The sequence below is a fragment of the Argopecten irradians genome, chromosome 12 (assembly GCF_041381155.1).
Source record: "Argopecten irradians isolate NY chromosome 12, Ai_NY, whole genome shotgun sequence".
NCBI classification, from domain to species: domain Eukaryota; kingdom Metazoa; phylum Mollusca; class Bivalvia; order Pectinida; family Pectinidae; genus Argopecten; species Argopecten irradians.
The window spans coordinates 17,648,079-17,660,542 of record NC_091145.1 but is presented as its reverse complement, the minus strand read 5'-3'; the positions used below and the strand labels follow the sequence as shown (position 1 = coordinate 17,660,542).

Sequence of the window (12,464 nt, the reverse complement as noted above, 5' to 3'; positions counted from 1 at the left end):
GTTGTACACGTAAACTTATCAGTATTTCGGGTAAATCATTGTATTGTTTGACACAAAAACTCAGCTTCACATTACATATTTTCACTGCATGACACCGAAAATGTAAAACTGCAGCAAAAAGGGCACAAAGGGATCTGTTCCGTCACCTGTAGCCTATTTCACTACACCTTTCTACTAGCATTGTTTTCTACGCATACTAACCATCTCGTTTTACATCAAAGTATTATTTTGAAATAGTTTACCTATGAATCGATAGGTGCTAGCAGATATTAATTTCTTCAGAAGAAAATATGCCTTTCATACCATTTATTAATAAAAACGCAGATGGAACATTACAGGTGAATACATGAACTTAACAAGTCTTCAATGATTTATCCCACACCAATGTTAGGAATTTAGATGCACTTGTTTTACAAATAAATCAAAATAGCTCTTTTATGAGACAGTAAATTGCTTATTTTCCATTTGGGCTTAGAAGGGTTGGCACTTGACAAAAGTGACAGCATAAAACTGTAGCCTTATTCTAGTATGTAATATCATAATTGGTGGAAAAATCAATATGTGTGCCATTTTGTGATTGGTTGAATTCTATGTCATTATTCCATTGGAAAGTTATTAGCTGCATTCCGATTGGTTGTAATTGGTTGTATTGTATGTCGCTGTTCCATGGACAGCAATTAGCTCCATTCTGATTGGTAAATCTGTATGCTGTTACACGGTAATGTGATTGGATACCATTTTCTACATTATTTGTCCAAACTGTCATGCTTAACCTACCTTCAACTCCACAATGAGATTCATCAGCATCTTTTTTAAATGAAGAAGAATGTTTATAGATGAAGTGGGGTTTGGTGTCACTTTTATTCCCAGAATAAGCACTTCCTTCATCTGTGGAGCAAGGCTCCAATGTGTACCTCTCGCCATGCACGTCAAACACACCTGACTGCAACACAGAAGAAAGTATTTTAAAATAATAGAATCTCAAAAGACAAAAGGAGTACAAGCTGTTAACACTATTAAAATATGAGTAATGACCTTGGATTTCTAATGACTAACTATAAGACCATGATATCTTAAATTTTCAAAAGATACAATAGATAATGTAATAATAAGTGTCTATTCTGCAAGGTCAAGGTCAGGAGGTCATGACCTATAATACAGTGAAGGTAAATGCCCAGACACGTTGTGTCTGATCTCTTGGATTGGATTGGATCTTTTGGAAAATCAAAGTTTCTGATTAACCATGACGTCTTTCAATTGGTACTGAGTTTCTGATTGGCCATAACCTTAAGGTATTTACAGTTGCTGATTGGCTTTTGTGACTGCTTGCATAAAATCTGAAGTGATAGATTGAGACCTTTAAGATCCAAAAGTCCTAGTGAAAGGTCATGACTTTTGGGGACAAGTACTTAAGAATAAGATAGGTCATTGATACTTAAAGTCAGTCAAAGGTCATGACCTATTTGCAATTACAGGCCATGACCTTTGATTACCCACAATCTCTCCAGAAGATCCAAGGATATTTGTAGCAATGATTGTTTATCAGTTTGGGTCCTTCTTCCTCTCTTTCTGATCTTAGCTAAATTAGCAGCCAATTTGAATGCAGAAAGTTGTCAGAAGATAGCAGGATACTAATAATATCACCAAGAAAAAAACATTCAGCATTCCTTGGTTTTCAGTTTCAGCAAAGATTTGAGACATTATCAATATGGGGGTTATATGTATACTTGTATTAACTTGAAAGTCATGTCCCTATTGATCTAGTACCTCTAAAGCCCTATTTCACTTTTCCCTTCAGCAATATCAAGCCAATATCAATCAGGACTGCAGGTAATAATCTTTAGAGTTTTGATGTATCTTGGTAACTGGTATTTAGCTGTGATGCCGATTTACAACATTAAAACCAAAAATCTGGACCCAATTGTGTAGAATCTGCTGATGAAACGGAGATTGTAAACAAGCGTTGGGTTGTTCTGCATTAGATTTCCGACTGGCCCTCCCTCCCCAGTAGGATACGCTGGGCTACTAGCAGGATTCACCTCTCAACACTGCATTGCTCTACTGAACCAATTGCTAATCTAGGCCAAAACGCCAATATTTCTTCCCTAATATTTTTTTGGTTTACGTATATTAGTACAAAGCTAAGTCCTGAAGAGGTAAAGCTATCTTATAACTTGATTCATTGCAGCGCTACGTTAAACCATTACCCTTATGACGTCATAACGTCTTTGACAAAAGGGGGCACGTGATGTGTACTGGGTGCACAGTAAACGAATCTGAAATGAAACTCACTTTAAATATCTGAGGGATGAGTAAGACGCTATAGCCTAAGTGTGTAGAGGGACCCAGACTGATAAAGCCGGGCGACAGTCGTCTAATGGTTGCTACCAGACGGTTCCAATGACCTCGGCACAATACCGATATTGGCATCGGTATTGTTGTACACATACATACCACACAAATAAACAAACGTGTCGAGATAACCATCGACAGCATTAGTGAATTTGACAGTATTCAGCGAGAACACCGGGTTTACATCACTGAGCCGGGAACATGTGCTATCATACTATGCCATCGGCGTTTGACAGCTTCCACCAACAATACCGCACGCTCTGATTGCGTTATCGGCAGTTTTACCTAATGGCCAGCGTCCACTACTGGTCACTAACTATACACTGACCCCATGGCGATGTGTTGGGTGTCCTTATCGGTCAGTTTTGGTCAGCAAGTCGGTGCTAACGCTAACGATTATACACCTGTTTGTATTACCAATTACATCACTCTCATCCCAACAGCCCACTTTACGGCGTGGCTCGACAGCCATTTCAAGGTGGCAATCTGAAACGGGATTAACCCTTGCGCAAATAATTGCAGAAAGTTTTACAACAAGCTATTCATGTTGATGCGACGTCCGACTCCGTCAGCTAGCTGGTTTCAAGAGATATCGTCAACAGATTTGTGATTTTTACACCTCGTGCCAAGGTCCGTTACCGGAGTCGTGAGCTGCGCCGCTCGTCGCCAAGTCAAAGAACGTTTGGAGTAACACCTTGCCGATAATAATTTGTCATCATAGGTATTACAAATAACAGTGTACACCTACCAACACTGCCACTTACATAATTATTTACAAACAAGTACAGACCGAGACGAGGTGAGTGTGCCCATCGAGTGCAGTCTTTATGGGCCGCTATCCGTGACGACACATCTAGATCTGTTTACAATGCTTGCTTTATGACTTGACGCTTATACCCTATCGCTATGGGAGATTGCTAGTCTTCCGCGATATGACGTAACCCAAACGCCAGCCATGTACCTCAGACATGTAATTAGTTAAGGAATCACGCGCTACACCTTTCGTTAGAAATCGGTTATAGCTCGAGAGTGCCAATATATTGTACGATTCGAACTCTATCTGAACCGTTAGATACGATTGGAATCCCTGATTTTTGCGCTCGCGATCTAAAGTTGACCAATAATGAAATCTGTATCCATTACTGATAAAATAAATAAGATTGATTTGCAATGGGATGGTGCAGAGGGCCATTTATTCCCAAACAGCCCTTCTTCTACGCCATTCACTCGTTGCAAACGTCTGTTTTGTTGAATCGTCTAACGAGGTTACTTTATAAGTAAAGTTTATAAGCCGATGTGCTAACGACCGATTTTTCAAAAGCTGATCGAGACAAGTGCATGTAATGAAAATGTGGCGAAAAAGACGGTGGCTCGTAGACAATGTGTCGTTTACACCAAAAGAAAACACTTCGTAGTTCTCAATAACGATGCAAAGAAACATTGGGATGTCCAGTCGCCAGTAGCCAACGTATTAAAGCCTAATACCCAGATACTGCCTAGTATCTAGCAGTGTCCAGCAGGTATCAAACACACAAAAACCCTAGTGCAGTTGGTAGCCAATAACCCAGTATACGATCTATCATTATATACTAATGTCAAGTGTCAAACAATGCAATACCCTATACACTAATGACCAGTGTCCAGTCTGAACTAAATCCACTAAAACCCGATGTCCAGTCTGTAATCTAGTATCCAATCTGTATCTAATATACTTATGTCAAGTGTCAAGACAGTACCCAATATATATTAACCAGTGTCCAGTCTGTACTCATGCCTACAGTAGTGACCAGTCGGAGTCCAATACACTAGAAAGTCCATGTTCAAGTCAGTACCCAATAAACGTGTCCAGCCCGATGTCCAGCCAGTACCCAATACACTAATGTCCGATGTCCAGTCACCTGTTTTGGCCTACACCTTTCCTCCTACACATACAGGACAAGCTCGTTTGTCTTCTACTTGTTAACGTCTAGCGCTAGTTTGGTTCCCCGGGACGTCCGGTCCGGACCGACCCAGTGACATCTGTTGTGTATTCACTGTCAAACTTGCACACCAGATTTATTTTGACACGAAATGTATCAAAATACTCGACTGACTGACAGGTGCATTGCCAACACATTGTACTACACGGCCAAGTCTGGATTGCTCTTCCCGGGGTTTTTTGGTCAACATTTTCGTCACAACTCGACCTGACAGTTAGTGCACAGTCGCGACTGTGGAAGGCTGGATTGTTGTCGTATATTTCTGAATGGACCTAGCTGGAATATCGTGAACATATTGTACCGTGCCTAATCTTATACAGAAAGTGACGCGACCGCCGAGTAAGGACAAGTGGGGTTGTTGCCTTCTTGACAGTTTAATTGTCGGATGGTGCGCCTCCTCACAGAAGCTGCTTTTTACAAGCTGCCACCATCTAAAACCCCCTCTCAGCTGGTCTCAAGTGCCTAGCCATTGTCTTACGGGAAGGGTACAATGTGTAAAGTATACACGTCCAACTTAGGAAGTAACAACCCCGGCCCATGTCTACGAGTTGAAGACAACAAGCGAATACAGATGGTCAAATTCGAACGACTTTTCTAACGCTAACAATTAATACACACTCAGTAACTATTAGAAATCACACAGTACATGCACGCATTTACAACTATCTTAATATCATCTTCCAATTTACATCTTATACAAGCCGTAAATCTTTAACAAATTTTACACAAAACCTGACACCCGTTATACGATATTGCCTATGATAATAATTCGTTGGCCGTGCCTGTCGTTACTTTTTATCCCCGTTGTCGATCCGTCGTTTAATAAGCCAAAACCTGCTAATTGATCACCAAGGTTACTTATTAATGGCTTTGGTAAGACAGTGGGAGAAAGGGGTATAGATTTCGGCGTTACCGTGCATCACGCGCAGGTCTCGCGCGTGCAGACATATCGCTAACAGGGATGCACATTTCGCGTAACCCTTGCTCATATCAAACGTAATATAGTCACTGCTTTACTACTATATATACGTCCGGGCAAGGCTAGCGATGTGTATTTTACACTCGTATATAAACCAGCTCTAGGTTTCCAAAAAGTATATATATACAAACTAAAATTAGAAAGTTATCATTTCCTATACGCATGTAGGTAATCCACGATTCATCATATAATATATACATCTACATATTGGTATATACACCTGCCCCCACGTGCGTACGCGCGCGTTTGAGTCAGTCGGTGGTTTTGTAAGAGGGGGATGCTGACTATCAGTGAACCCTGTTTATATTGTGTCTGTGAGAAATCCCCATGGATGTGCTGACTCAGACGTATTTTTACGGAGTTCTATAACTACTTAACTATTTAATACATCTATGTATTCGATAAAGATTCCCGTGGCCTCTCTAGTTGCCTCAAGTAGCCGAGCGTCACCTCAGCCGTATCAGTGCTAATATCAGAGGATGCACGGCCTCCGCGATTAAAGATGATAATCTATAATACCGGCCGTTTGATGTACTGTTTCACAAGAAAAAGCTGATTACGGAAAACAAATAAAAATATGTTACCTCATACACAATGAAGGCAAAGTTCGTGTCTTTAATCGCTGACATTGTAGATAGGCCAGAAACGTACACAAGAGAGGATATCGCCGGCAAATCCTTGAGGTACTTCAACTCGGCCCGGTACCGGGACAACACAATTCCCATTTCGGACGTCAAACGACCCTCTTTTTTAGTACTTCCTGTCCCGATTGTTACGATCAGAGACCATAATTACGGTTGCACGGGGAGAAGCATAAAACGTCACGGAATCTGAACCAACTGACCACGCGACAAGGATGGTGGTCATTTTGATGGTGGTGGTCAAGGAAAGGTTTATTACAGTCCGAGAAAATGCTGAATATTATTGTGTTGTTTTTATATTTGTCTGGTTTGTCAGTTCGTCAATCCGGACCATCTGGCTGACGGTTAAAGGTGTAAATGGAACAGAGCCTGGCCAGGACTCGAGTGGTTTATGGCCGATATTTACAAGTACAGTGCTGAGACACCAGATTGTACTATAATATCAGCAAGGTTAAATTATCTTTATTCTTAATTTTACAAGAAGCCTGCCATTTTACAACAGAATAATATCAGCAGAATTATGCTTCCTGTCGCATTGACGGTGTACTCATAGCGTACCTGTATATATACATGTCATAGATTTACTATGCTATTGTTTTACTATGCTGTTTTATTTTACCATTGATGTGCGGTCCGCTCAGCGTACATGTATATCGGCTTATAAAACGAAAAGTACTTTACGGCTTAATTTTTAACACTCTTTATAAGACACGTTCCCGTTCTTATCCTTGGCTAAGATTAGATATGTAAAAGTTATGACGATATTTTGGAGACATGTCCCTGCAATCTGATAGTTACTATAATACCTTTATAATTTATGATAAAGCTCCTATGCCCAAACCATCATACACATGACATCCATATAGATTTACGTCGTGTCCTCCGAGACCGAATTGGTACTAATACCGGTCAACGAAACGCGGCCCAGTTGAGACTGAAATTACCACCAAATACGCTAAAACAGTCTGTTTCACACTTACCATGCCATCACACAGGCTAAAGACAGCTCTAGATGAACTGTCATTGTTTACAATCCCTGTATAAAAACAGTTCTCCAAACTGTCATCGGCGAATCCTTCCTCGCTCCACGTGTAGTTGCCTTCATGTTTTTCAACTAAAACATTATCAGGCGATATGAAATCTTTGGTAAAACTTAAGTCAAATAAAAATTGCCTTCCATAGGCGGGGAACATATACAGCACTTTTTGTTCGTAGTGATGTTCGTCTTCTGCATTATCAAAATTAACATCCCTTTTATGAATGACATGTTCATTAACACTATCTGCATTCAAACGGACGGGGTACACAACTTCTCTTTTAACTTTCGCACCTGTAACAAATAAAAACAAATTGTTAATTTACAAATTACTACAAATTAAGTAAATCTACCAAAGCATTGCAAATATAATTTGCTGTGGATATCTTAAATAATAACTAATTAATATAACTAATTAGTACTTACCGTTTTGGTTTTGCCGGTAGTCTTGCTCCGTCTGTGGTCGACAATGTATCACAAAAGGTAAAAATGTCAACATTATAAGGACGCTTACACGGACCTTGGACCGCACAAACACAGCCATCGTAATTGCACATGGTCAATCCTGGTCGTTCATCCCGCTACACACCCCATACTACAATCCGAATTTCCATCTTTTTGAGTATACCTAGTTTGGAAAACTTCTAGCCACGCCCACCGGGTGCTGATTGGTCGGTCGTAAGGTAGCCTAGACGAGGGGCGCGAGACGACAGTAGTGGTAGTACTAGCACGCGATGTAGCACGAACCCGGTGTATTAGCCTTTTTGTTATAAAGAGAGAACTACTTGTAAGCAACAACCTGCTATAAGTATATATGTATATACACCGGTGACTGCTGCTATCACGGTAAATTATACGTACAGTACCATATATTAAAAGTTCAAACATAATACCAACCCGATGTCCAAAAACGAGGAAAAATAAACCGCTATGTCATTTTAACATTATTTTATCACAACTAAACTTTCCTGCAACAGCAATAAAGTTGAAAACAGCATTTTGCAAGTTTTTAATAAACCACCTTTATACACATGAAACAGCATGCGCTCATTTTCCAAAGTGTGGCAGGGGAGACAACCCCTACTCGTTAGCCCGTCACCGTGTCCGTTTCTCGTTTGTATTTCATTTCGGTGACATGACCGTCAACCTAAGTAATACTACATTGAATATAAATTAAATCACAGAAACAAGTTAAAATGAACAGCGCAAATACGCTTGCCACTTAATTAGAATAAATATGTTTAGCAATTCCAGAATCAATCGCGATTCCATTTATAAAACTTTGCGTAGTTTCTTGGTTTTCACAAAACTGATCCGAGATATGTGGTTTTGGGAACGAAATCAGTGTTTGCTCAGTATAATGACTCACCGCAAGTTTGGTGTAACCGTCTATAGTAATTGGAGGTTCTAGGTTCGAGTCTCAGGCAGCGTTTATTACATTTATAAAAAAATGAAAGTGAAAAACACATAATCGAACATCTAGTGCTAAATCAAATTCAAGTAAAGAATTCGGCCACTTTCGTTGTATTATTTTGTAGAATGTCAACTTACGAAATATTGATGTACTGAATGATCCTGGATTATTGATTAGAAATGTGCGGTACCTCATATATCTGGGTTAAGGGCCATAAATCCCGTCTCGTGACGTCATAATACCAACACTATGGCACTCTACTGGCAAATGCCAGTGACGTCTCATCCCGATAACCTCTCAAAAAGGTGTCATGGGCCATATAAAACCATTGACAACTAGTTCCTAACGATTTTAATTCACATTAGCCGGAACTACAAGACCCCCTACATGTAGTTTGTGACGAAAGACAGTATTCAACTTCCGTAAACATTTGCCGCTCTCAGAATGCCCGTACTATAATGCCGCTTGTTGATCGCTCCACTACTGGTGCCAACATGCACGTGGCAGAATACTATGTGATGACGTCACAGTGCGCGAGAGTTATTAGGTACATGCTCTGTGCGCATACACACGTTGCCCGTATTCCATCAAAGAGTATTGTTATGGCCAAACCATTATTACGGATGGGAGTTTCTAACGATCCCTAAACCCACAAAAGCATGTGAGGCTATTCTGTAAAATTAGTTTCCCTCTCCGGATGTGCCCCAATGTATTAAATTATTGATGCCCCAAGTTTCGGTCACAATCAAACGTTAGAACCTGCGAGAAAATAATACCTGAAATTCAACAACAATAACAGCTTCTGTTCTTGCTCGGCTCTAAAAACAAAGGAAATGAGAAAGTCTGTTTAGTGTTTACACGTTATATAACCAGGTATTTAGATAGTTAATTATATCTAAATCGCTTACATAACGTGACAGAGAACGGCGCCTTGTTGCACGCTTCAGTAAGACCGCACTATATACTATGGATTCGCCCCTTCATTGTCACACTTAAAAATAATCCAATAGCTACAAATATCTGTGCACACGAAGGGATTTTTCATCCATTACGGTGATCACCAACATGACAAATACTATATTATTCGCTATATGATATATGATAAAATTTCAACCAGGTACGACGAACTATGCTAAGAAACCAGTGTCTATTTAAATTCGCTAAAATATTTTTTTAATGAGTAATAATTCTAGTATTTCAAATTAACCAATTAAGGCTGTATTGCCCTTTTACCCGACGTTTTAATTACTTCATTGTACATTAAATCTGAACCATGGTCCTCTGGGACACAATCTAATGATTTCGTGTAGGAACAGCGGAAATTGCACATACACATTCGTTAAAAAAACCGCACGTCATTTGTGGAGAAATTTTCAGAATAAAAATATTATGGTGTGAAGCATCCTCGATTTCCATGGATTCAGTCATTCACGATTCCCGGGGACCGGAAATAACCGAACCCCTAGAAATCGAGGACGGAAGTGGCGGTGTTTTATGGATATCATAAAGAGAGCTATAGTAAATACTTATATCTACAGAACGTTTGCAATAAATTAATTAGTGGTTAACTTTATGTAATATCCGATACTGAGCGGACTAGAATGAATAACCATATCTTCCCTTCACTCCCTTCACGGCAGAAGACGACCATCTGTCAGAAATCTTCCGTTGTCCAGGGCTATGTCGCGGCCATTTTTTTATTTTACGTCCTCCTAAACTTAAAATCTCTTAAGTTCTACCTTACCTGCTCACTTCGCAACAAATATCGCAGTCTTCTTAATCTATGCTTGTAATTCTAGTATTGTTTTCCCAATGGGAGTGATATCAAACTTGAAACATAATTTGCTGACTATGATAGAAATTTAAACGAGTCGATACCATGCCGTCGCTCAACATAGAATTTCACACATTGGACAATTTGACTTCCGATACAGATTTTAAAAGTAAGGTTGAATTACAAGTCGATAAAGAATTAAAGGCCATCTAACTTTTATAGTTATTGAGATTCAATCCAAATTCATTTAATATAACATTACATTAACACAAATGCAAGATTCTCAGCCAAATTACTTACAACAGGAATGTTCTCGGTATTTCGTTCGACACCTGAAAGTAGCACCCATATTAGCTGATCGTTTTTTTCATTTTAGCTATAAAATCAATCCTTGGGCCAATATAGTCACTCGATTAAAATAATCACTCTTATCATTCTTTGAAATCCTTTTTATTGCTGGAAAAACGTATCTGAAATATCTGCAATGTGAACCAAAGACGAACAATATATTGGCCAATATCTGGTATAACTGGATGATATCCTGTCATAAATGGACGATATCTGACTGGTCATTGGTGGACGATACCTTGTCATTGATGGACGATATATTGTCATAGATCGACGATATCTGATCATAGATGGATGATATCCGGTTATAGATGGGCGATATCTTGTCATAGATGGACGATATCTGGTCATAGATGGACGATATGCGATCATAGATGGACGATATATGGTCATAAATGGACGATATCTGACTGGTCATTGGTAGGCGATATTTTGTCATAGATGGACAATATCTCGTCATAGTCAGAGATAGACGATATCTGGTCACCACATATGGGAGATATCTGGTCCTAATGAGCGATACCTGGTCACCACATATGGGAGATATCTGGTCACCACATATGGAAGATATCTGATCATAAATGAGCAAAATCTGACCGTAAATGGGTATCTGGTCACATATGGGCGAAATATGGTCATAGATTGATGAAAGTTGGTCAGACAGTCGATATATGGTCATAATCACAGATGGGCTATATCCAATTATTGATGGACGATATCTGGTCATAAATGGACGATATCTGGTCATAGTCATTATAGATAGACGATATCTTGTCTGTCATTTGTATCTTGTAACTTCACAACGGGTGCAGCAAAGAGTGTGGCCCTATATCATGTGTTTTATGTATATGGCGAGTTGAATTTCAATATGATTGGTGATGTCAAAACAAATCAGTTATAATTAATAGACGCAGGTTAAGGATTGTGCCAATTATCAGGTGTTTCTTACGATGTCCCATGGTCTTAGATTGTTAAATATTCCTTTAATCATGCACAACGTGCATCAAGTAACGCTGGTATATATACACTCTGCACGTTCAAATGATAATCACGGGAGTATTCAATATCGTGTATCCTGCATATGATGAGCCAGCGCGTCATTACAATCACCGCGCTTCACAAATATTATCTTATCTCCTAACATAAACTAGGCCTTGTAATACCTACAAATAATTCATTTTGTCCACAAACGACTTTGATGGAAATTGACATTGACTGCATAAACACGAACTTGGCTTTTCGTTTTGCGTCCACGACCGGTCCCGCGCGACCTGGCAGCCGACACGTGATGTAAACAAGGTCTGATGAATGTTTTGTCTATGTCCGTTTGAACTTGTCTGACCTTTGAGGTAACCATGCGACTTGATATCAATTTTTCCTTTGATTGATGGATTGGACCAGGTATATTTGAACTGTCTGTCTGGGAATTATGTATAAAATAACGGCGACAATGAAATCCTCGCTAGGGTTGGGTTTTTTTCAGGCAGACAGACTGGGTTACATTTAGACCAAATGCTCGTGCAACATTTTATGAAGATGTAGATAAAGAAAAACTATCTGTATTGCGAAAAGCCGATATCAAAACAGATGCCGTGGTATCCTTTGACTAGAAAATAGTAACTACGTGCAATTTTTTACATCTACAAAAAACATCAGTCAAAACCCGTTATGAACAGTCTCCTTAAGAATTATCTGATTATGCACATGAAAAATGCATTAGAGTGAAATGAATTGCATTTTGTATCGAAATCATTAAATTCCTTTATTATTTTTACAAACAAACATAACGGTAAAGATCGAACTACTTATAAAATAACTAGTGTACAAAATACCACGTATTGAAGCAAAACTACCTTTCTCGGTTCAAAAGCCGTTTTAGTGATGTTGAAATTGCGAATAGTTGAGATTTATTTTAGGAGTCAATTATCCGTGACCAAATAG

The 12,464-nt window shown here is 39.3% G+C and overlaps 1 protein-coding gene across 1 annotated transcript in view; it reads right to left on the bottom strand.

Annotated features, from left to right (window-relative positions):
• LOC138304716 (A disintegrin and metalloproteinase with thrombospondin motifs 9-like) overlaps nucleotides 1-7,694 on the bottom strand; it is a 151,441-nt gene extending 143,747 nt beyond the window's left edge. The window contains exons 1-3 of the mRNA XM_069244956.1: nucleotides 7,414-7,694; nucleotides 6,932-7,281; nucleotides 778-943 (exon numbers count right to left, since the gene is read on the bottom strand). Of these exons, the coding sequence (XP_069101057.1) occupies nucleotides 778-943; nucleotides 6,932-7,281; nucleotides 7,414-7,531 (634 nt within the window). The 5' untranslated portion in view covers nucleotides 7,532-7,694. The remainder of the gene's footprint in view (nucleotides 1-777; nucleotides 944-6,931; nucleotides 7,282-7,413) is intronic.
• Nucleotides 7,695-12,464: the final 4,770 nt, after the last annotated feature.